The sequence below is a fragment of the Tympanuchus pallidicinctus genome, unplaced genomic scaffold (genome assembly GCF_026119805.1).
Source record: "Tympanuchus pallidicinctus isolate F22 unplaced genomic scaffold, pur_lepc_1.0 scaffold9, whole genome shotgun sequence".
Classification (NCBI taxonomy): domain Eukaryota; kingdom Metazoa; phylum Chordata; class Aves; order Galliformes; family Phasianidae; genus Tympanuchus; species Tympanuchus pallidicinctus.
Genome location: NW_026294813.1, coordinates 251,721 through 277,992, shown reverse-complemented (window position 1 = coordinate 277,992; position 26,272 = coordinate 251,721). Strand labels below are relative to the sequence as shown.

The 26,272-nt window shown below is 38.8% G+C and overlaps 1 protein-coding gene and 1 long non-coding RNA gene across 11 annotated transcripts in view; one reads left to right on the top strand and one right to left on the bottom strand.

Annotated features, from left to right (window-relative positions):
- The window catches only part of LOC128074677 (uncharacterized), a 406,066-nt gene that overhangs the window by 151,884 nt on the left and 227,910 nt on the right, over positions 1–26,272 (top strand). The window lies entirely within an intron of this gene.
- The window catches only part of IQGAP2 (IQ motif containing GTPase activating protein 2), a 228,026-nt gene that overhangs the window by 47,537 nt on the left and 154,217 nt on the right, over positions 1–26,272 (bottom strand). For 6 of the 10 annotated variants that reach the window (XM_052670709.1, XM_052670712.1, XM_052670715.1 and 3 more), the window contains exons 3-9: positions 12,053–12,209; positions 10,856–10,933; positions 9,098–9,174; positions 4,172–4,239; positions 3,691–3,804; positions 830–1,011; positions 122–209 (exon numbers count right to left, since the gene is read on the bottom strand). The exons of 1 other annotated variant lie outside the window; for it this stretch is intronic. In XM_052670709.1, the coding sequence (XP_052526669.1) occupies positions 122–209; positions 830–1,011; positions 3,691–3,804; positions 4,172–4,239; positions 9,098–9,174; positions 10,856–10,933; positions 12,053–12,209 (764 nt within the window). The remainder of the gene's footprint in view (positions 1–121; positions 210–829; positions 1,012–3,690; positions 3,805–4,171; positions 4,240–9,097; positions 9,175–10,855; positions 10,934–12,052; positions 12,210–26,272) is intronic. 3 more of the 10 variants (XM_052670710.1, XM_052670714.1, XM_052670717.1) reach the window with 1 other exon arrangement.

The following is a 26,272-nucleotide window of genomic DNA, read 5'->3' as shown; positions in this document are numbered from 1 at the left end:
GACAATGTATTTTATATGTTTTATAGGCTTCCACAGAAATATTGTTTGTTCCTGTGGGTTCAAGGTTCAGCAGGAATCTGGTAGAGCGTGCACACTTCTGTGAGGATCCTGAATGGCTTACTGTTGATCTTATTGATATTGCCTTGAATCTCAGCTTGTGTCAGCAGTTCTTCATAGACATCTCTCTCCTCTTCAGAGATTGTGCCATTCTAAGAAAACAAAATTATTAGCAATCAGCAAAAATTTTGTGGAAGAACAGCCAATTAGCAGGAGTCATTAAAATCACGTTGGCTGAAAAATTTGCTGAATGCACTTGTGAAGGAATTTGGTAACACATGAATCTGCATACTATGATACGTGGCTGTGCAATATTTAAAGTGTTTTCTGGAAAGTACCCATTTAACTACAGCACAACGTTTTGCAGCAGTCACGAACATAAGCTCCCAAGTGAAAACAAAGCAAATACATTTACATTAAAGACCTGTGGAAGAGATTATATTTTGTGCCCAAAAAGGCATCACTTCTGATGTTGTTATGAACAGAAAATCTGTTTGTTCCTTAAGGGACAGAGGAAAAATATACATATTTTTTTATTTTTGGATCTTCAATGTTTTATCCTTTGGCCAAAGCTGCTGAGCTTATGTCAAAATTCATACTAACCATATTCTTCTAGAATTGCCTGCCTGCTTGTTAGATCACCATTACTTATCCTAGTCCATTTCATTTTTAATATTAAAAATTAATTTAGCTTACTTCTCAAAGGATAATACTACAACACGAAAAGCAATAAGAAGGAATATATATACTGTGAGGCCTAATAAAATACCACTACCTTAAGTCTTGCACTTGATTGTTTTCTCCTTTTAGCATCAAAGAGCTCATTCTGATAGTCCTGAGCAAGTTCCTCATCCACATTCAGCAGCATTGCATTTGGGTTCCTCAGAGTTGCAATGGTTTGCTCAGCTATTCCCTTCTCAATAGCTTCGTTAATTGCTATCACTGCAGCATGCACTAGAATTAGAAGTATAAACCAAGATTTTAGGAAGCAATTAAAACATTCAAATCATTCCTTGACCTCAGTCCTCTTTTTTAAAAGAAAAAGTAGATAACATGCTGTTAACAATAGATATACAAATTCCCTCATTAATGGTGGAAAATCACTAATTAACAGGAATTCACTTAGCTTCTGTAGCAAGACAATAAAACAATTCCATTAAGTACAGAAGTAGCAGTAAAAACATCCAAGAACTGTGTATTTATGACCATGAGATTAACTGCAGCTTGTCCAATTTTGTCCAGTTCCAGCCCATTCAGTCAGCTTCATACAAGCTCTGTTCCTTCAACTCAGTCCAAGAACTGATACTCACATCACCACAGACACTTTCAAAGTACCAGGTTGGAAATCTTCTGCAATAGACACTCCTCATATTCATTTAATATTGATACTATGTTCTAATTTATTTGAAGTGATGATTTAATATGTGTAAGACAATTTGCATATTTTCCTTCGAACATTCCATCGTAATGCATCCCCTAAGCAGCAGAAACAGACATACTCCATTTGCTCAGTGGCAGCTTTGGTAACACTCTGACAGCTGCCTGTTTTAAGTTTTCTTCTCTCAGCTAGTGGCTGCTATTTTGTTGATAGAACAAACATGAGTTGAGTTTTGTTACTCAAGTTCTATGTCACTGAGAATGCATTTACATGCAGCAACTGAAAGCATTTTCAGTCATTTCCCTCAGTAAAAGCTCCTTTGTGTCTGTAAAGCAACAGTTAATGAGTATATATGATACTTAAGGACATGGTTTAGCAGTGGATTTGTTAAATGGATGGCTGGACTTCATGATCTTAAAAGTATTCTCCAACACCTAAATGATTATATGACCACTCAAAAGTATTGTTTAAAATAAGTATTACTGAAATATTTTATGCAGGAAAAAGAAAATTCAAACAGTGAAATTTGTGACCTAGAAAACATAGCTAAGAGTTTCTGAGCAGGGCACAATCCTACATGCTATATCTAAAACTGTCCAAGATGAACCTTCTCCTTTCCTAACCAAGGATCTCCATGAGCAACTGGGGAAGACAGCGTCACAAACATAATGGCTCCCTACTCCTATAAACTCCAAAGCTACATGACAGCAAGCATCAAATGGAAGTGTTCCCCAGGTGTTAGAAAGTTACTCCAAAGCAGTTTTCTCCAGCTCAAGCCAGTACAACATTCTCTTCTAATGATAAGCAGCTGGCAGGGAGAAGATGTAGAGACCTACACTGGTTTCTTTGACATTCAGCTCTATAAAGACCAAGATGTGCCTGAAGGGACAAAGTGAAGATGTGAAAGCCCTGTACCTAAAAATACACAGAAAGGATGTACAGTATTGTATGAGAGGTCCCTCTGACATAAGTGGAGCCAGTATCAAGTGGACAACAGATAGTATGAAGATTGGGAAAGCTGTGAACTTGTGCTGGTGGATGTTGTTAATCAAGAGAAACAATGAGAAACATGACTGGATCTCTGCAGGAGCAGTCTGGAGGTACAAAATATGGTTAGTTAGGATGAAAGTCAGTTCTGAGAGCACTTGATTCTTTGCAGACTAATTTGTACTATTGCTGACAGCATACAAAAGGCATTAGCAGTTGTTTCACTTCTTCTTTCTCCTTTTGCTTACTACATTTCTGAAGCAGGGTGATAGCCCTCCTGCAGCAGGATCTCCACATCAATCCTCACTGATGTGTGAGGGTTCCCACAGCAGATACTTCCTGTTCTGGGGGGAGGGGGGCATATTACTGACAGCACACTGCCTGCCTAAAGAGACAGAACCAGCATCAGGAAACACTGCTTTTCCATAAATGGCTGGAAATTCTTCCAAAGTCGAAGGAAACTATACATACACGCTATAAAAAGGTTTCAGAAAAGGAAGTTGCAGTCCTTTCATCATCAGGGAAGGAAGGAAGCTCACTGGAAAAAAAGTGTTTTGTCATCACTAAATCTCTAGAAGTTTGCTAAAAAAAGCAGAAAAACAAACCTTATTTCTAAAGAGAGTATTTTAAGATCTGGCTTTACACAAGTGTACACACAGCAATCAGCTGCAGCAAGCTGCAAAATATGTGGTAAGATGAATCAACACAAGGAAACATGCTTTAATTTCATATCTGGAAACTTCACACTAAATCAGAAATAAATTTGTTTCAATTATTTTGCTTTGTAAAGTTTAGGAAAGCCGCATTGACACTTAATTATAACAGAGGGTGTTCTGTTGTTGCTTGTTTTTCCTCAACTCAGTGCACTCCTTTTCTGTATTGATACATTTTAATTTCACTAGATATGCTGCCTTGAGTAGCCCATTGTACCCCTTCTGGGGTAGAGTCGCCCAAAGAGCTCACTTCTTCAATTCTAGATACCAAAACAATAAACACATGCAAAAGATAGAAAGAAGTGTTTGTTTCTGATAGTACTTCCTAAAATGCAGTGGACATGCATAAAAATATTTTCTGCTCAGAAGTACAGATGGACAAATAGCAAAAGATCTCATAACAGATACAAAATGCAATTGTCAATGAAAACTTGACTGCGTTTCTAATTACTTATCAAAAGATGATGGGCAAGACAGAAGAATTAAAACAGTATTTTGTTGGCATTCTTTCAGTTTATTCAGTAGAAAACAGAACCAAAACAAGAGTTTACTTACATGCAGCTTCATCAACTGATAATTCACTGGCCAGAATCCCACCAATTTTACTGAAAGATGGCATCTGTATGCCATACTTCTCTAGCTCCTTTCGCATGTTGCTGATTTCTTCCTCTGAGTACAAAAGAAAAGAAATCATTAGAACAAAATCTGAGCAACATCATTGTGAATCACCATACCTACAAATACTAGTGCAATTTTATTTTATTGAAAGCAAATGTGATCAGGGGTTCTTAGCAGCTTTTGTCCCTATGTTCTGAAGAAAGCTAAGACACGACAAGTATTCTGTACAAATTCACTCCCTTCTGCCCTTCAAAAACAGACATTTATTAAAAATTGTAACCTCCCACATATTTAATTAGGATCTGCTCTGTACAACCCTAAGGGAGGAGAAAGACCGTAATGGAAAATATGCACAATGTTAGCAGATTTACTGCACGAAGGAGTTACGTAGTACATGATTAGATAAGCAGTTTATTACCTGTGAAGTCTACTTTTCCCAGTAGGTCCTGAATTTGTGGCGCTAATCCTAGTTTGAACAGATACAAACTACAAAGGAAAAAAACAAGCATTAGAAGACATTGGTGTGTTCACTATTCAAGCGTGTGTTTCCTAGAATAACTGCCACTCTGAAGGTTGTCCTTCAACATCTATCTTTCATGGAGGGATACAGAACAAATTTATCTTCTCGCTGCATTTTACCTGAAGTTTCAAAGAAGGATCTGTAAAACATAATGTTATTTTGTCTCAGATCACAGAGGAAGTGTGAACTAGTAACTGCTTTCCACTAAGGGTTTCTAAAGAAGTTCAAGAGTTAATATGGTCAAGAAACAGATATGAATATACTTTAGCATAGCTCATTACTTTGGGTCTGTAATTGTTTTGACTTGAATTCATATATTCTTACAATTAGTTAGCTGAAGGCACACAATTCTCTGACAGCCTTCTTACTAAGTGTAGGAGAATATACACTTAGCCCCTTTCAAGTATGTTTGTGACATTAACCAGTTTGTTTTGGCAAAATGAAGTTTAATGTGAAAGTGCTCTCCAGGAACAAGTATTTTTGATTCAGTATAGTATGAATAAAAACCAAACAGGTATACTTTTAATACCTAGAGCTGAGGTGTTGTCTGAAAAACAGCTGAGTAAATTACATATTTTCCACAGTATCCTCCAAACACTAAGCAGAAATTTATTTATTTTCTTTTATCAGTGAAACTCAATGAACAAAATAAAGCTTTGTGAACAGGGACCAACTATCAACAGGCGGATTTTAAAGAAGACTGAAATAATGTGTTCCTTTGACAGGATCATTCCAGATCTCTTATTCAAATTACTTCATCTACATCTTTATACACTGCAGATGAGCACAGTGGTTTAGCATCTGCTCGCTGAAGGGGACATTTCCCTTTTGTTTGCATTTTTAACTTCTATTTTGTCTAGTAGGAAATTGCAGGATGAGATTTCAGATCCAGTATTCGTAGTTGCCATAACTGTTTCAGAGCACAAAGGATAAGCATTTCATCTTCCAAGCTACTGCTCCTCTGTGCTGTCAAAACCTGCATGGATACACCAGCACATCTCATACAGGCACACTTTTGAGCACTGCAGTCTGTCAATTGCCACTGCCATTCTCACCTTTCAAAACAGTGTTAAATACAAGATACTTACAGCAGGATAAAAAAAAGGTACATGACTACAATAATGAGCCAAGACCTTTCTTCACCCTCAGCTGCCAATCTCTTCTTGCAGGCTTATAAAGAGATTCTACTGCAGGCTGATAAAAAGATTTACTGCAGGCTAAAGACAGGGCTGGAACCTTGGTTGAAGTGCTGGAGATCATACAGATGCACCAGCAATTGTGGAAATCAGCACAGGGCTGATCAGCATTTTGGGGGTAATCTCATTAGGGAGATGCAGAGAAGAAATGAGTGATATGAATGAGAGATTCATGTTTTGGCTGTTCAAAGCTTCCAGGAGGATGCTGGGCCATGAGCTTTACACTACTTTGCTTGGATAAGATTATTAACCACCAGGTGGTGCTGAAAATTTGAGTTCTGCAGGGAACACAAGGAGAATTCTGCTCTACACTAAGGAATGAGTTCACTTGAAACAGCTTGCATAAAACATTTGTGCATATAGCATGATCCTTGGGGATCTCATAAAATCAAAGTGGGCTTGGGGTTTGGAAGGCTGCATGGGAGGCAGTGGGAGGGGGGGAATACAATGGGGAAAGAGCTCTTCCCAGGTGAATCTCCGCTTGCATCAAACCAATGTGGAGCAGCAGTTCTGATTAACCAGAGACTCCTCAATCTTGTTTAAGCTTAGCTCATGTTTAGCATGCTATAACAAACAAATCTGAAAATAACATGTTTTTATAAGTATATGCTTGTTATTCTCTCTTCCTAGGAAAACGTACATTTGAAACTGTCCAGCCTCAGAACTAGTTCGTCCAGAACGTAGTGCAATTTTCTTGTAAAGATAGTTTGAAAACTGTGTTTTAGGGAGCAGTGGAGACAGAAGAGTCAGAATCTGAATCACCACTACTTAGGAATAAGAATCATCATTAGCGTGTACATTTAACTGAGGGAGGTGTTTAACTCATTTAGACCAAGACCAAATCTCAAGATTTCTTAAGAAAAACGGTGCAAAAAAAAAAAAGAGACTAATACTTTAGTATTTTTAATGCTGATTTAAGCATTTAAGTATCAACATGAAAAAGTACGAGGGTAACAGTACTTATCAGGAATCTAGAAATTGCTTGCTAAGTCACTCCTTCCTGGACAGATCAGGGCTGCTTCTGATAGAGCAAGTTGTTCCACATGCTCTAAGGGCAATGGTCTTAATTTCAGGCTTGAAGCAGAACATACCTCCAAAATACTTAAACAGTTTTGCTTAGAATCATTTCCTGTCTCCAGGCCCTCCATCTGCTCAATGATCAGTGAAACCCAAATAGTTTCATATGAAATGCTAACATTTGGTTCCATTACATAGAGTAAAATCTTTTTCACTCTAATTAAAGAGACAAATTTAAGCACTTATGCATACTGATCTTTTCAGGAAATTAACTTAGGAAAAAATCTTAACTGGAGATGGTTTTGGTTTTTTCAAGTATGAGACTAAGACAAAATATCCTATCTGTGTTAAACTCCTGTAGCTTCATTGGGAAATAAAAGCTTCCTGTGTTGGGGTAATAACTTGGTAATAGCTAAGCAAGAATAGAAAGTAGGCTAGCTGCTTACCTCTCAAAGTGCTTAACTTTTCTAGGTTACAAGCCCTTGAAATTTGAGCATGTGCTCCAAGATGTATTAGAATTTAGCACTTAAGCCCTGTGGTGATTTTCATATAGTGATCCAATTCGTATGTAACAGATGGTAAGGGAAAATCCTTGTGTGCCATTTCTGCTTCTAGGTGCTGTGTGGCCAGACCCAAGAACTTTTCTAGGGTCAGTGATCCCCATGTTGGCTTCCCTGCCAAGGATGCTCAAACAGACCTAGGGAGCAGAATGGGGCGGAGGCAGGTGCTTGGCATGGAGCTGAAGGCAGGCAACAGCAGGGTAGTGGGAAGGGAAACAGAGCTGGCTTCTTGCAGCTCAGGCTCCAGACACCACCCCAACTGCTGGTGACCAACTGCAAATGCTGCTGGTCAAGCAGTGCCCTGTCCTCAGTACTACCACCTCCCAGGCTGTTATCAGCACAGACTGCCTGTAATTCAATACTGATACTGGAGTTTGAATTGAGAGATGATTATAACATGCATTCTAGAAACAGGTCTGTAAGTAAACAAAGCTCAGCAATTGTTTCTTTGATTCCTACACCCTATCATAGCAAAGCATCATAAGCAAAGTGTGTTACAGAAATCTATTTCTAAAATAATAGATCAGAAGCAAGGAATTACAGCTTTGTGCTGATACGCAGTGAGGAAAAAATTCAAACAACAAAGTCTAGGAAGTGAACGCAAACATCATGGACTGGCCCTGACAGGGACATTAATCCTGGGACAGCTAGGGAACAGAAATTCATATCAGAGGCCAATACATTGCAGAATTCAATTTAAGAAGCAAAAAGTTACTGCAACTGCAAAATCTAGGGAGATCTTATGAGATGCCAAGGTGCTGCCTTGCTGTTCAAGCAACATTCAAACCCACAGTTGATGAAGCCTTTGCTCTGCAAGAATACACCTATTGGAAAAGCTCATAGTGATCTCTCACCTTGTGCAAAACATCTGAGCTGGCTGTGACACCAGCAGGGGGAATGCAGCACAACCTCTCACTTTAGCGGTGAGCCTTTCAAGCCCACATTTCTGATGTAGGAAATCACCTCGGGCTTGCACAAGACATTAGCTGGCAGAAGAGCCAGACCTGTGAGGGCTGAGGCAAGTGTTGCCTCACACGGTCCTGGACAGTTAGCATTACAGCAGTCACAGCAATTTCAGATGGCAACACTTGTCAGAGCTAACAAAAATCATACAGCAAAGTTACTGAGTCTGAACTGCTAGCACTTGGGAAAAGATGAACTTTGGTGGTTTGCTGTATTTATTGGCAGAAAGTACACACAGGAGTGTAGAAGCATGCGCATAATTTTAAGGATTAGACTGTAAAAAAATTTAATAACAGCATGCACTGCATGGCTCCTGACTTATACCCATGGGACAGCTGATGTGTCTTTGAGTGTCATTCGGAAAAAAAAGTGAGGTTTTGGATATAAGTTACATACTAGGCTTGTGGAGGTGTAGTTAGAGTAATAAAAAGGTCTCTATGCACAGGAAATGAGCTGGGAGAGCTGTGGGAGGGAGGAGCTGCCTGCCGGCATCTTTGCCTCTTACAGCAGGGGTGGCATGAAGCAGATGTTCAGTGCTTTCAGTGTGAAACATTACAAGGAATTCCTTGCAGAAGGACAAAAAGACTTAAGCTCTACTTTAATGATGAGGCTAAAGCCCTCCCAGATTTCACATTTGAAATTGAATTGCTAAGAATTTCAAAAGCTTGGAAAACATTACATTTCCTATGAATGACTTAATAGCAGAGTTATTATTTGTTCTACATTGGGGCAAGAGGAATGCCAGTTCATTTTCACTCTGATCAGCAACTCTGTTCCCACAGTTATACTAATATTTTGCTAAGGTCTTTTTAAATTTAATTAATTTTTGGAATGTGTTATTTCAAAATAGATATGAAAACAGAAACCGTTTTGTGAAGATAATATACTGAGCGGGATATTTGCATTAAATTCAGTAGTACTTCATTTTTATTTTAGAAATAATTTGCCCTAGTTTTACTTTCATCCCTAGTGTTAAGTCACTGAACCTGTAAATTCTGATGGATTGTGACGTACTGGTTGTACTAATGCTGATCAAGACTTGGACACTTAAATTAGTCACTTTAGCTTTTACTTCCATCAGCAATTACCTTAAAGCATGAATGCAATATATCATCCTAGGTATGTTTTTCCTATCATAGACATCTGTAGTCTCTGGATAAAAAATCTGAAAAAAAAAAAAAACAAAACAAAAAGAATATACAGTTAGAATGAAATAAAGGTAACTGGGCAGAAGAATAGCTAAAATGGGCTCACTGCAGATCACTACCTTGGAATCACAGAAATTCAACTGTTATCTCTATACATTTATGAATAAAATCTCTTCTCATGCTATTTTATCTTTATCTATAGTTTTCATAACAAAGAATCTAATAGAGCTTGAAGTTTAATATTAGAATGGAAAGCGAGGAAGATAAGCAGATAGGATTTTGGCAAGACAGTTAGAAAAGACTCTTTGGCAAAAGCTCAGGACATAGGATTTCTTCTCCTTCAGACACCCAAAGCTTAGGACACAGTTATTTACTAGGTGGTATTGGTTCACTTTTGCAAGACTTAACAATTCAAAAACATCCAAACACCAATACCCCCAGCACCAGTAACAGAAAAAAATATGTTCAAATGGAGGACTGTAAAATAATTTAGTTAAGAAGTCACACTGTGAATTCCAGTTCTGGTCCTACTACTAATTTGTTCCTGGCCTTAGTCCCAGTCACAAACCATGGCTCTTCTCTGAAAGAAAAAAAAAAAAAAAAAAAAAAAAGGAAAGCAGTGGCTATCCTTGTGAGCTGGCAGCACACTGCAGCTCAAGACTGGGCAGTACATTGGCCAACAGAGCAAGACGAGCTGGCCAGGAGCACGGTGCCCTCCTCATCACTTGCACACTGTGGCTTTGGGAGGGAGACACGGGAAATCTTCTGGCCACAGTGCTCCTCTGCAACAGAGGCAAAGGCCTTTGGAAGAAGAGGGAATCCGCCTACTGAAGAGGAGACTCAGGCTTGCAAACAGCTAAAACACAGTTGACCTAGGAAAGGCATCTCCCCCTCAATCTTCATCATGCCTGTGAGAGCAGTCAAAAGGAGCTCTTTTTTGTTTTCAGGCTCCCATACAGGGAGCCGGTCCCATTTTCAAGTTCCCAGGCAGCCATCTGAGCATCCGTGCTGTGCCCAGCCTCGCACAATGTGGGGCAGACCCACACCGAGCACTCACCCTGGGGCTGCTCCTCAGGCCTGCAGGTACCAAACCAGCAGGGCAAGTGAAGTGTTTCCACACAGCCCTTTCTTTAAAAATTTTCATCCAAAGGAAGACTCACTGGTGCCCAGAAATAGCAGGAGAGAGGAAGATGAGAAGCGCAGACCCATGAGAAGGGAGGTAAGTGTGAAAGGTGACCCAAGAAAGCAGCTGGAGGAAGAAGAGCAGTAGAGCCACACCGGGACGTACAGGGTCAGCCTGGAAACTGGGCAAAGGCAGAGAAACTACGACATACGTTAGGAGGAAGAGGCAGCAAAAGACATCAGAGGTAGCAACCAAAAGGAAGAAAAAGTTTTCCAGTTCTAACTCTACCACATTCAGGCCCCCACCAAGACTGTACTAACAATAAAGTACAGCTAAAGCACTACTACTATCCCCTTCTGACTCTCAAGATAAGCACTCTGAGTATTCTCCCCCATGGCGCTCATCACCCACAGCACCAAGCACAAACCAAGCAGCATTATTTTCTCTTCAGATATGTGTCTGAACTAGCCCTCCCAGGAGGCTTACCGTACACAAGTTTAGACTTGGGCAGTTGAAAGGAGACATTACTGAGTCACTGCCTTGATTCTGTTCCCTTGCTAAATTCAGATGCTTACCTTAGGCAGACCAATAGACTCCATTGCTCTTAGCCACTGCACGGTGTTATCAGTGTGTCGAAAATGAAGTCCTGATCTCTATGGGAAACACAGGAGGAAGAGATTATAAAAACAATGCTTACATTCTCTACTGATTACTCTGCTGCTTCCCAATTTTGTATCCTGAGGCAGTTTTCCCTCATTTGACCTGGAGACCCCAAGCATCATAGTTGCAATCCTGCTAATGAAGCCGCCTAACGTATCAACAAACTCACTACGTCCAACTCATGGAATCATGAAGATTGGGGAAGACCATTAAGATCATTGAGTCCAACAATCAGACCACCAGCATCATACCCACTAATCACGTCCCTGAGTGCCACATTCAGCCTTTTCTTGAAAAGCTCCAGGAATGGTGACTCCATCACCTCCCTGGGCAGCCTAACCTTCCTGGGCTGTTCTAACGCATCACCAGTCAGTCACCATATTTTTCCTAATATTCAAGTTATGCTTTTATAAAAGATAAGCTAGATTTGAAACCAGATTTATGGATATCAAAAGAAGAATTTAACCGTAACTATGTCCTAACCATGATTCTATCAAGCACATGAAAGGAGAGCAACTTAATTTGTGAACTTCCAAACAACAAAGTGATTACACCTCTAAAACTTAGACGTTTAAGTTTTTCCTGAGCCCTCTACAGACTGAAATAAAGCATTGAATAGAGGGGTCTTATGCTGTGCATGTTTCTGTTACTGATAGTCTTGTAGTTAACAAACAGCTCACTGACGTAGCAGCCCAAGCCTAATTTCTTTGCTTTAGTGGTAAATTTGGTAACAAAAATAGGCACAGATCTAATGAAGGGAATGTCCCTCCATACAAGATTAATAAAATCAGAAATAGTTATCAAGTTTAATTATTAATTTATTTTTTATTTTTTGGCTCCTTTTCCTAATAAGGAATAATTACATGAATAAATCTCCCGTTCCGTGGAGACAGAAGTATAATTTGTTTGGCTTTAAAAACATTAAGTGTCACTAATACTGTTTTTCCTCTTATAAAATATTTCTAAATTTTCATACTGGCTTCTTAAGTGCTGTACATCTCCCATCTTATCTTGACAGGCTTACAAAAGAGACATAGAAAATGGACTAATCATGCTCATGGATCTTCAAGAGCTAGTCAATAGACAATTTTTTGAAAATAGAAAGTTATTACCTTGTAACGTTCCTGCTTCACATCATAGATCTTTTTGTCTGACACCAGATTGGGGGCAAAGAATTTTGCAAGCTTGGCAAGATAAACACCATTCCTTAAGCCTTCTTCCAGCTCAGTAGTAGGGGGCAGCTCTTCTTCCAAGCAGACCTCCATCCACCTATACAAAGACATTGTTTAAGAAATACTGTTATCTGCAGTTTCAGTGCATTTGATCTGACATCCTTCCCCATAGCCATCATACTTTTCAAGTCACCACTCAACAATCACAGTCAGTAATGGGAATGAGTATACAGGCAGAAAGAGAAAATACTCATATTCATTAACAAAGCAGATCAAAACAATTAGAGTCCAATTTGCACTGCATGCTAAGGACCCATAAATAACCTAATCTCTTCGGATGTGTCTCCCAGAGGATGTCTATTTTATTTTCACACTGCTGTGTAAAGATCTTCTGAGCAATCCCAAGCTTTTAAGTAGGTAGTGATTTGCCCTGAAACCAGAAGAAAGAACAGGGTGCTATGTATTACTGGTGCTTCCATTTTAGGAAGACTAAAAGATTATGTTGAATGATGAGGGCATCAAAGCCAGCAGTGCAAGGGGTTGTCTTGGTTCCCAATGCCTAGGTGTGCTAAATTCATGGCAAATTCAGCATCTTATCATCCTCCTTTACCAGGCAGCAGCCCTTCATCTCCACTCATGACACGTGGTGTCATTGCTGATGGAAGGATCTGAGCTTTTCATTGAAACAGCCCATCTGAGCTCTGTCCAGCAACGTCTTGGCTGAAACATTTCCACTACTCATCAGTGGAAAGGCCTTCTTGTTCAACATCTTTCAAGGTGAAAAAGTTTTTTTTTAGATTTAGGTATGACACTAGACAGAAAACAGTCAATATACAACCAGTTCAGAAAATCTTTAAAAGACAAAACCCTTTTATCCTGTACATTTATAATGCATAGAAAAGAAACACTGCTATCAAAGTATCCTGAAAAAGACTACTTCTGTACCAGAAGTTCCTTGCATTGGTGGCCTAAGTATTCTGGCCCTGTAATCATATTCTCATTTCTAGTAGCTAGCATTAGAAGAGTTTTAAATCTGTTTTGTTTCCTCTTTTTTTTTTTTTCTTTTTTTTTTCCCCTTTAGGAAATCTATCCTTTTGTTAAAAAGATATTAGTATCTTCAGTTATGTTCTTTGCCACATATGATGATATTAGTTTGCCTCACTGTCACTAAGGCAGGCTCGTGGTATGCTGTACAAAACAGCATTACAAATCTAGCATCACATCCACAAGAGTGAGTTCGGAAACCAGAAAGCTGGAATCCAGGCTGAAAATGAGCCAGTTTTTCCTCACTACATCATTTTGTTTCACATTAAAACTCAAGACAAATGACCTATTCCATTACACTTTTGGATTTGTTACAAGACATATGAAAGTTGTTTCAGTGAAGCACAGACTACCCAAATAGCTCTTCAGGAAACCACCAGCCATAAATCTTGGCAGTATCACACAGAGTTGGATGTCACTGGGGAAATTGTAGTTTGCAGGGCAAAAGCTGCTTTGGGAAGAAGGATTGTATCACTGAGACACATTTCTGCTCTGTTCTGCATTGCACACTTACATGTTATGGCTCTATGCAGAGAATTCCAAAAGTCATCTTTATTAATGATGCTTTATAGAATGAATGAATGAATGAATAAATGTACACAGTAAGGCAAAACATAGAATACTTTAGGTTAGGAGGCACCTTTAAGGTCATCCAGTTCCAACTCCCTGCTATATGCAGGGGCACCTCCCTCAAGACCAAGTTGCTCAAAGCCCCATCCAGCCTGGCCTTGAATGCTTCCAGAGAGGGGGGACATCCACAGCCTCACTGGGCAACCTGTTCCAGTGTCTCACCACCCTCAAGTAAAGAATTTCTTTCTAAAAACATCATAACATTCGTCTTCTTCAACACAGAGGATGGTATTAAAAAGAATATATATTCCAGTTTGTAGCAAAGGTGAATTTTACCTGAACCAGTCTACTATTCCTACATTATTTCCTAAAACACATCTTCTGGAAGTATGACCCTGACAGCAGGAGGAGCATGCTGAGAAATAAAAAGGAGGCAGTCAGCACAAGCTAGAGCTGATCCTGTTGTCCACTGAGCCATCTCCAGCGATGAAAACTATACACCTCACAACAGCACTCTTCATATTTCATCAGATCCTTCACACCTCTGAACTCCAACTTTCTTGTCAGGACACAATCCATTACTGTTGATGAGGCAGAGAAATGGATACTGGTACAAGGTGGAAGCTGCTCTTTCACTTAATTTAAATAATGGGAACTCTGAACAAAGAATCTGTTTTGTATTCGTTTCCTGCATGGTGACAAGCCCAAGTATGGAACCATCTTGTTCTGGACAGTGAGGCTCCCCTCAGCAATTCAGTGAGTGAATGCAACATAAAGAAGAAACTGAAAACTATATGAGGAAGCAGTGAAAACAGAAAAAAAAACAGAATCAAAAATACAGTTGTCAGTCCACCAAGTACAGATAAATATGAGTAGTCTTTTCAGAGAGAGAAACTTACTAACTCAGTGGTAAAAAGGAGAAAGTAGAGAAAGATAAGTGGAGTATACCTGAAAACAAAAATAATTACAAACTTATGTCCACTTGTAGCTAAAAATCTTTAAGTTATATTAATTCCAGAAAAACACTCTCCCAGGTCAGCAACAGGACAAGTATCTTAGAGCCTTTTGGAACACAGTAGATAAAATAGATGTGATCAAGTTACATATAAGACAAGTTTTGTCGATGTTTGGAAGCTGCAGAACTTATTCACCACATGAATTACAGTGAGTCCCTGCAATATACAAACACTGAGTTTCAGTTGTGCCGCTCAACTGTTAGTCTCTGCTTGTGTACACCGAAACATCTGCAGCACATATTTCCAGTTGTTGCTACTACAATAGTTTTGGTCTTGGTGCACCAATTTTGTTTAAAAATAATTGCACTTCTCAACAGGACAAAGTATTACTTGTAAGGCTAGTGAAGTGAAGTTCTGCTTTTCAAGATGCAGTTTGGGAAGTTTATAAAAGTTATAATATGATGTGGTGCCAACAGGAAGAGTAGGCTGTAGTGAAAAAACAGAAATCCCTTCAACTTCTGTTTTTGAAGGAAACAGATAATATCTACCTGACCATAAGAATTTATAGGTTCCTTTGGAGTAATTTATTTTTTCTTTAGACTGAAAAAGAGCCAGCATTGCCTTTGGCTCTCCCACTGTTTTCCTGAGCACACAGTACTGCAGCATCAGCATTAGATTTAAAGTCTGTCACAAGAGCTGTTCCACAAAAAAAAAGAAAAGTTAATACCATGGCTATACCAGAGGAAGTGTCTATAACTCAGCAGTATGCAGTATACTTTTCTCCAGTATGAAGCTTGTGGAGTGACAGTAGTATAGCTATCAAATATGCACAGTCCTTTTCTATAGTACAAACCCAAAACTACTACTGTGTTTTTAACAACCATAAATGGCAAATGCATGCCACAGAAAGATATCCTCATGGTGAATACAATGGTGGCTTGGTCACTAGTTACAGCTACACCCAAACCCCACTCTGTGGGGCAGGAAAAAAAGCAGTGTCAGGAAACAGACTGAAGTGTGTAATGCTGCTGAAGTTGTGGAACAGCATCACCAAAAATTAGCCTATCATTTAAATATTCCTGTGGTGCTAAGCATGTTTGCTTTGTTCTTATTTTGGTTTCAAATGTATAAACAGACGTTTTCCTGAAAAAAGACACTCTGGATCTTATATAAGTATAAATAACTATGCCAGTAAGCAAAGCCAACCACCTTTTAATTTCTTTTCACTCCAGCAGTTGTCAACATTGATTTGCCTTAAAAAAGTTAAAAGAAAGAAAGACTTGATCAATGCAAATAGGCCTCCAGAACCAATGCAGTATTGCAGAGCCAGCCAGGAGTGAGTATTGAGGTACAAGAGGTACAGTTTCCATTTTCTCTGCTCAGTTCTTTTTGTTTGTTTGTTTTTCTTTTTTTTTTTTTTTTTTTTTCCTTTTGGCAGTCTGAGGCAGAGAGATTCAGCAGTGAATTTCTGGCAAGATAACAATGATTTCTTCTGTGCCAGACCTATGAGCAGTAAACAGCATACTACATCACCAGGAGACTCCAGTCTCCAGATTTAAACACAGAAAACAGCAGCAGTGTAACAAGATCAGACCTGCACTTTAAAAGAAAAAAATAAATAAAATTGAATCTCATTCAAGAAAAGGGTCAAGGGAACTGGAAGCACTAGTGCTGCACTATGAACTCCACCAGTTATGAGGTTGTCACTGGCAATCTGTGTGGTCAGCAAAACATACTGCTGGCAGAGGGACTTGAAATGTTTAAACTAATGCTCGGCAGAGAATACACTGTACAACCTGCCCAAAGCCCATCGCGTTTGGCACGTGCTGGATTCAGCAGCAGAAATTATATTTGACTACTCTTCTCTCTTGGTTTTGCACCACAAGATGTGGATTCAAAGGACACCAGATTTGTATCTCCTGAGAAGCAGAGGCAAGGTACCAGAGTCAGGCCTCAAAACACTATATGCTGCTATGAAAAAGGTATAGTGAAAACAAGGTAAAAACAAGTTACCACACATTTACTACTTCCCTGACTCACAACCACAGCCCTTCAATCTGCTCTTGCACATGCGTATCAAAAGGAAGTAGAAGTTTTCAGCCAGTAGTTACTCTAAAGCCATCTCATTCCACAGAAAGGATGACAGTCACATTACTAGAAGAGGACAAAAAGTAACCACCAGTCCCAAAACAAAATGTTTGGCTCCTACATTAAATAAAAATCCCTCTGTTTCAGACATTATCTCAAATAAGGAATTTGAAGATATTTAGAAATACACAGTAGCTGAACCATGAGAACTGGAACATTTGAAGTGCTACATTACGCCTCTAATTTCTGAATCTAAACATTTGCTAAGAAATCTCTGCTCTTAATTCTTCACTTACTTTTGTTCCCTAATGCAGAAAGCGGTGGGTTTTCTGTTTTTTATTTATTTTTACTAACGGTCCTCTAAATACTGTTTCTAAAAGGATGCTGACAGTGGCAGAAGAGAGCTCGGTGCATTTTGTGGCTGAGCAAAGTAACCAACCAGATATCTTAGAAAAGGATTGTTTCACAGCCACATGCTATTTCTAGAACAAAAACATGCAAAACTTGCAGTGATTCAATGGAAGTCAATACAGACAATTCAAATAGTATCATAACAAGTATGAGTTTTACCAAATAATTGCAAATAATGGCTTGTAGGCTTCCCTTAGAGATTGTGCAGAGCAGTGACAGAGCAGAGAGAACAGAAGTTAAGAGAATAGCTTTTTTTTCCAGCTCTTTTCTCACACTCTGGTGCATACAGTCCCAAATCTTGGTCACAGCTGGAAGCTTTGGCTCAAGTTAGAGGTACTGCTCTGTGCTGACAACTTACCACTGGAGCCAGACATGTTGGTAACACGGTTTAAAACTGGGTCTGTAGATTCCTACTCCAGTAACAGTCTCCACTGAGTCTCAAATTTTATCAGCTCCAGAAATACAGTATGAGAATAAGTGAGTTACTGAAGCAGCATGAAGAAGGAACTCATGATGCAGGCTACTACATTTCTCTAATAGTACATACAAAATATAACATGATGCAATATTACAGGGGATATAGTGACTAATACAAGACCTCAGAACTTCATCTAAACATATAAAACGACTATCAAATACCATACCAAGAGATTTTATATTAGATAACAGTGCTTGGATTTTTAATTTTTTTTTTTTGCCCCCTCCACAAGTCTGTGTATCCCCCTGATCTTCAACTGCTTTAAGATTTAGCAGCATCACAACTTATTTTTATGATCAAGACAGGTATTATTTAATCCAGGAGGATAATGACTTCCAGCAAGAGCTACACTGCAAACTATGAAAAACCTGTATATACGTTTGTCATGCACGCGTATTAAAATGGTATGGATCTCACTGTGCAGACCTGCATTCAGGTTGCTGCAATATTCATCTCCCTGATCAAAGTCCTCCAGATGAAGGTCATTCAACTTAGATGAGTAGAAACAAGAAACTGTGACAACTTGCTCATGTGGTTTGGGACACTGAAACAGCAGTAAATCATTTCAGCAACATTTTTCCACACCAGATTTCTGCTGCCATAGAAACACCATCATGTTTACAAAATAATCTTCAAGGTGTTATAAAAATCTGGTTCACAAGATGGCAGTGCAGATACTATTTGTTATTATAATCTGGTTTATTTCACAAGACCTTTATGTGGGTTAATCAGTGATTAGAGTCCACAAGGCAACCTGCTGCTCAGGAAACCTGTGGAGCAGTGACATGGCCCCAGGGCCAACACAGTCTACTGGGCATTCAGCAGCAGCCAAGTCCTGTTTACTCAGCACTTTTAAGGTGAAAAAATCCTTAGAGACTCTCCAGCAAGCAGTCTATGACCCTACAATCCTATGTGCAACAGCATGGCAATCAGAACGGGCTTTGTTTTGCTGCCTGTTCTGTTTGTAGTGACATTAAGATTTAGCACTGCATATCAGCCGCGAACTTGACAACTGCTCTATGAGATAAAGCAGTGAGAAGGGCCAATACCAACAAAATCCAGGCTGGTGATCACACAGCTGCTTTGCCTTATTGCCCAGCTCCTGGCCCAGCAGCAGGCTGCCTGGGTATGAGCACTGAAGAGATAGGAAGGAAAGTGGAGTAGTGTCACCAGATGCATTTCTCCAGAGGAAAGCCCAATTTACTCTTATTGACTGAAAGAACAGTACTCTGAGGTTACCTGACCAAATGAAGTAAAATATTAAGTGGGAGATTGGTCTTCTCCCAAGGACACTGTGAGATGTTCACAATGAAAATAACAGCTCAGACTCTCATGTTTCATAAAACTCCAGAGTCAAGCCCTGTTTTAAAGGCAATTTCTGCAACAAGTGACAACACAAATTCACCAGTTGCCCAGTGGCCCCTGGAAGCATCATTTGGGAGGAATGGCAGACTCACTTTTAATTAAATTTCAGGTAGCACAGACTTAAGCTCCAAAGTCCCACATGTAAAATAAAGAATCCATCTCCAGCCCTATAAAGCAAGAAGAGCTTTTATCTGAAAATATCAGAAGACCACATGGATTTATCTAAACTTAGTATTTTGCCATTCTGCATAGACACTAATTTGATAAACAAAAGCTAGCACAGGAATAAAAGACTTATACAGCAGTTTTTGTTGTTGGTATGGAAGAGTTGAAAAAAAAAAAATCAGTCCAAACATACTTTTAAGAAAAATGCTGAGGTCTCAGACACCAGGACTATAGTTTAGACTTGTATACTGTATATATTACTATATACTCTTGCATTTTTTCTCGTTTCCTATGTTCAGTACAGCTGCAGTATGGCAATACACTAATGCACTGTGTCAAAACCAAAACAAGTATGTGTTATTTCATGTTTTTCAATTTTAAGAATTTTTTTTTCCTGGCACAACTTAATGGCCACTCGAGGAACCCTCTTGAGAGGAAGATAGTGGAATTTTGATTTGCAGCAGAAGATATGCTTCTTTGGCAAGCCATGAACACATTACAGAAGTGTAACCAACAATGGATGCTTCATATAAACTCACTTCTACATCATGTAAGAGACCTTCTAGTCTTATGAATACAGTTACTTTAAGTCTTTACCCAACATCTGTGCTTTATCACAGCAATAATTAGTATCTGAATGCACAGAAAAACAGCTGTAGTCTCTACAAAGCGTTCTATAAGAGAATGATTTTGATGAAGCCTCTCAAGCTGAACCAAACCTGCCCATAAAGAAGCTAGCAGTTCACCCTCTCTCAAGTTCCAGTTCATCACCAGCTGTGATGTTTATAGCAACTGTCATCACTAACCACTTGTGGGATGACAGCTAAGAGACCTCCAGAACAGCACGATCATCTCTGCATGCAGTCAGATGTGGCTTCTATGTATTATATTACATAGCTGTATGGAGGGATATGTATGACCCTTCTTTCCAGGTAAGTAGACAGACATGAACACTATGTCTATAATCAACATGTTCACAGGATTGAAAAATCGACCAGCAAAGTAACCTTCACAACATGTTCAGTATGACAGCCTTTATGTAGTACATGTGCTAAAACCAGGCCTGCCATTCAAAAATAGCAGTAGAAATATGCAGATCTGCAGATAAGAGTTGTGTATTTACTTGGTGATTAACAAGTTGGGATAGCAGAACTGCCCTCCTGGATGTGTGGGCTAAAGAACATGCCTAGTGCTATGCATGATGCAGAACAGGAAACACAACTCACACATGGCAAGATCTAGGGTTATCTCTGGATCAGTTCAACTCCACTGGTTCTAATTCAGATATCAGTATTTTACTGTCCAACATCTGACAAACATTACTTTGAAAACAACTAGCAGCAAGTATGCAGGTACAAAGATCATAAAGAAGACCAAGAAATACAGCTACTAGACATGCAGCTGGGACCTATAAAAAAGTGCAGGACAGCAGCCAAGTAAGAATTAAGAGACATGGATGAGAGAACAAGATGTTAAAGAAGTGAAAAGACTGAAAGAGTCAGCTTGTGAAAAGCTGAACTGTTGCTAAAAGCACTTATTGTTATGTAAACACTACAAAACAGCAGTAATTAGAGGGAGTTTGCTAAGTTTGAACTTTGTCTCCTGTCAAAAAGAAACACAAGATAGAAGAACAAAGTTAAAGCCAGTGTATTTAGCCAGGAACAGCACCTACAAGCTTTTTTCCATTTTCTTTTTCTCTTGCTTTTACAAGAAATGCTCTCCTCGTCTACTAAATCAGTGATATATCTAAAACTTGTGAAATGCATACATACAAATCAGGCCTGTATCAAAGGAAAGAGATGTAGATAGCAAAATAATATTTAATAACCAAGAAGTAAGAAAAACAAGATATTCATTGTGTTCTATACTGCCGAAAATTAGCAGTCTTTCTATAGCAGTGACCAGCATTACAAACAGCAATGGCAGCCATATGAGGCCATTGAATGGCCTGTGATCAGTCACCTCATTTCAACTACTAAAGGAAAATCACCAAAAAAAAAAAAAAAAAAAAAAAGCCTCACAAGCCACCTGCAACCTGACGTTTATTACCAGAATTTAAATTAGAATGATTATAGAAAACTTCTGATGCTCCAAGACCATCTCACTATTCCAGCTTCAAAATTATATAGTGTTTTCTGCCCAGGTCTGGGGCAGTTAGTTAATACTGACTTACACTGAGTATTATATCTGAAATTCCTACACAATACCTAGGCCTGAGTTCTTGGTGAAGACCTGGCTACAATTTTTCCAGTGCAAGTCTTTCGAGAATTAGAAGAATGATAAAATTTTGCAAGCATCTCCAGTATGTCTTCCTAGGCAGTACTTACAGCCAGGAATACAAAATACCTTTAGAATACCTTTAGGAATGTGGTTAGTGCAAGCCAGGTTAGTTACAAGGGTGTAGAATCTTCCCTCAAAAATATTAATGACAGATATGACTAAAAGACTCTGAAAGCCAAACTAATTTAAATGCTAGACTGAAAAAAGGAACTGGTAGTGTTCAGCAAATTGAAAGCTTAACAGCATGATTAACAATATCTCAAACAGTCAACACTTAGTGTACTATCTGGTTACAACACTTCAATTTAAGGGCTTTTAAGATCGCCATTTCCAACATTTGCACATGTGAGGCACTTCTGTCTCCAAGAATGAATAATGCCAATGTCCTTATCAATTACAATAATCACTGTGTGACAGAAATCTATCATCTAAGCCCCAGCATCCAGGCTACTCAGGACAGTAAGAGAGGTGCCAGAAACAATCATGAGCCCAACAGTCACAAACAAGTCACCTCATACTGGAAAAAATGAGCTGTTTCAACACCAGTTAATTCAACAAGTGGTTGATGGGGTATCAAGTCTGGCTTATAGCACCAAGCCAGGTGTTCAGGGCAACACGTGAGTGCTTCTGGACACTCAGAGTTATTACTTTAACAACCAGAGAAGCAAAACGTCAGATAACTCCTCACCACTGACACCCCAAGCCAGTGTTACACACAGCAGCTGCTCAATCACAATGACAGTGCTATAGCCATTACCGATCATCCAATTTAATCATGAGATTTGGGATAAGTAGAACTGCCTGGCAGGGCAGTAACCGCAGAATGTGTTGGATGTTGAGGACTATGTATATGAATCCTCAATATTTTGTACACAACAGCAAATACAAAACAAAGCACCATTGTTTCCTTGTTCATATATGATGAAATAAATATGGAAGAAACTTAAAAACAGAAGGGGAGCTTGACAAAATTTATAGAGTATTTCCAGCTACTTATGGAGCTATGTTCTACAACAATGAGGTTTCCAGAGACTTTTCAGCCTGTTTAAGCCCTCTGTGAATCCTTAGGTGCATGAACTCTAGAGAACGATTTGTGCAGCAGTTCCTTTAGAACTGATTTCTAAGTAAGGCAAGAACTACAGCAAACAGAAACAAAATTGGTACCAATTGCTTTAACCAGTGCAGCATATCCTATTTGGAAATATTCCAGTACCACCTCCCCCGGCAACTCCAAGTTTTTTGAAACATAGGAAATTAATTGGAAATTAACATAGGAAATTAATGTAAAAGCATGTTTGAAAACAAAAGTTGTGATATTTTTATTTTGAAAACAAAGTGAGATGTAGGGCTGTCACCCATCATCCCCTATCATCCAGCCTCTTCATTAGAGATCTCATTTTTAGGTAAGTAAATCTCACTTTACTATTACACAAAAAGGTGATGCTACCTTAAAAAGGTGTAACAGGATATTACAGTGTTTCACATTACAAAGGTGACATTACTATTGTAATGAGACTTCTCTAAAGATGGTACAATTATGCTTCCTGAAGTAGAAATTAACAGGACAAGAGAAGAACATTAAAATACTAGGAAGCAGCAAATACCATCGAGGCAAGGTTTTTGACCCTCAATAAGCAAACAATTTAACACAGGAAAAAATCCTGAACTTGAAACAAAAATATTTTAAGACAATCTGCCTTTCTGCCAAGCCTATTCATGACCTAGATACTTCGATCAAGTTAATCAGCAAACCATCACAGCTTGTTAACTCTCAGCCTTATACAGAGACCTAAGTGCCTTACGTTGCTATTTTGATATAAGAATTTGCTCCTCATCTTTCTCTTATCCCAAGCAAACACAGTGTCTGTTTGGTGTTGATCATGGAGGCTGTAGCAGTTATAACCAGAAGCCACACAAACCTAAAACTAGATTCCCACTTCCTCTTAGCATTTGTATCTTTCTATTGTCTTAGACGGTCTTGTGCATTTTGAGCTACAGGCTGTTGCAGCCTTCAGAGCCAAGTCATTGTCTGCAGTGTGATTATTCCTGTAAAAGATATCCACAGAGATGCTACTACCTCTCCTGAAGTACGCTGAAAGTTTAGCAGAAAAAAAAATCAGTATAAACAACAAATCACCTGACTCACAGAGTAGAAGACAATATGGCAACAAAGAGCATAAGACACTGTTCATACTGGAAAAGCAACTGTTGTGGGGCAAAGGAAAAGCAGTGCAACTGTCACCATGCCTTATGGTTCCTGCCACAGGAGCTCATAGGGACCAGCAGGACAGATGCCAAATAGCCAGATTTATAGAGGAGAATAGAAAGCCCAGTGAATACTCTTGCCACTCTTGTCTGAAATGCAGTGTGAAAGGGTATCCTTTAGCCTGTATTATGTACAGTCTTGACAGGAACACTGGAAGAACTGCTTGAACATGAGTGTAGTCACTGTAAATTTTGCTGATGTATTAAATCTAAAATAGCATAAGGAATTTTTCTTATGAAAAAGAAAAAAACTTGAGAGTCTTGAAGTACATCACAATTACTGTAGATACAGCTTTTAACTAAGGAATCATTCTGACAGAGTCAATTAGATATTTGCCTTCATCTAAGACTTAAAAAGTACATCTCACAGAACTTGTGTGCTTCCTTTGAGACCCAGCCAAACTCTTAACACATTTTACTTCAGCTTTCCATATGAAGAATCAACATAAGGAAGACATCTCCATACACTTCTCTTTCTCTTCAGTAAAATCAAAATGTATATTCAAAGAAACTGAATAGCTCAGTTGCTCTGAATTTCAAACATGAGTTCTACACTCAGTGGCTATTGCAGGAGTGCTGGTTTTGCAATTAAATGAGAAGAGCAGCAGAAATTGCATGTTTGCACACATAATAGTAGTAGTCATTCTGCCACCCTTACTTCCTTGTAAAGGAGTCAACCACTAAAATTTTGGATTGTTCTTTCCAGCTTACGAACAGGAGACATTTCTAGAGACAGACACTTCCAAGTTGCCTGGCTTAGTGCTGTTTTCTTCAGACTACATGAAGGGTAGTTTCTCCAAAGTGGAAAAGCAAATCTCTTTCTGCTTGCTGAGTCAGATCTCATAGAAAAGTGAAATGGCCCGTTCTTCCATGACATCAAACTATTTAGCAAGCTAAACTTCTAGAAAAGCATCCTAACTGTTGATCAAGCATTCAGCCACTTACAATGCATTTGCCACAAGATTTTGGGTTTGTTTCAGAACATCAAGCCTCAGTCCCTCAAATTACAAAATCCATGTTCAGGAAACACCTGCAGCATTCATCACTGCAGTCTTGCTCAGTAACAGAGTAAGATGAAGTGACACTTTGCAGTAATGCACTAGAAGCTGAATTTGAGGAAAAACCACAGTTCAACTGTTAAGGACGTGTTAGACTACAGTTCTTGTGAAGGGGACTAATAACTGTTCATAGATAAGAAACCCGAATCAGCACTACCTTGTGCTTTAAGGCAATCTGAGAATCTACTATCTAGGCAGAAAAGGTATATACAGATGTATACACACAGGTATGTGTATTATTCTGGTATCAAGGCACAACACAAGTACTTGAGGGCATTGCAAAGAAGAAAAACAAACGATTAGGCAAAAGGCACTCAAATGAGCAAACAGTAAATTTTGCCCTTCCAGTGACTTGATCTTTAAAATATATATGTTCCGATTACCTCTTCTGGGCACATTAAGGTGACAGTTTACAATAGGGAAGTAGTAAAAGCATATGAAAGTCAGACAAAGCATACATCCAACATAAGCAGCTAAACAGGATGAGAAAAAAGTAAACTGGATTAGATATGCACATCTCCTTCTGAACAGCAGGTTTTGTGAACTCACTTGATAGCTACTGGAATCTGAAGTAATTATCACTGTTTTTTCCACTGATACTCTCAGAGCTTATTTATTATTCAGCAAGAGTAAATGATGTTTCTGCACAGTAGTAGACAGTAGAACCGATATAAAAAGGAATCCCAGAAGAATCCTTTTGTCCATCAACTGATTGCTGCAAGTATTTAGACTTCCTCTTAGCTCTACTGAAAAATAGCAGAATGTACCCAGCATACACACAGCACAATGTTCCATCCCAATAAAGATACCCCCATTGCTTGAACAAAGCAATAAGTGCACATAAGTGCTTGTGCTCAGGATGGCTAGGGAAAGAGCAAAAACATCTACCCTTCAGAAATAAGGGTTTTCTTTTTTCTTTGTGGACTGATTCATTTGCAAACATATTAAATGAAAAACAAGATGTTCCTTTCAAAACTACATCTGCTAGCAGAGTGGTATTAAGATATGAGCAGCTTGTTAGGAAAATCCTGAGCAACTTAATTCTTCATTTATAAATATGTAAGATATTCTTGATTATAGTACACTCCTTTGACATAGCTTGCTTTACATAAACATTGCCTCTGCTCCATTCTGGCCTGCTTTAAAAAAAATATTTACTGCCACTACAACATCATACTACACACACATCACATCTTGTGCTGCAGTAATTACAACTGAGCAGAGAAACACATCAACTGTATTAAGCAATAAACAGTCAAAGAAACTCTGGAGAAAAAATATATTCTTTGGTTTAAAGGAAACTTCAAACAGAGTTTTTTTCAGATCTTTCCTCATGTATTTCTAAACTAGTTTCAAGAAATATGCATTTTAACATTGGTGCTACTTACTGGCAAACAATCAGTTCCCAGTTTCTCGTGTTGGGAATTATGGATAATTAGATTCTTCCTTATATGTGATTTCTTATAGCATTTCCACAAGT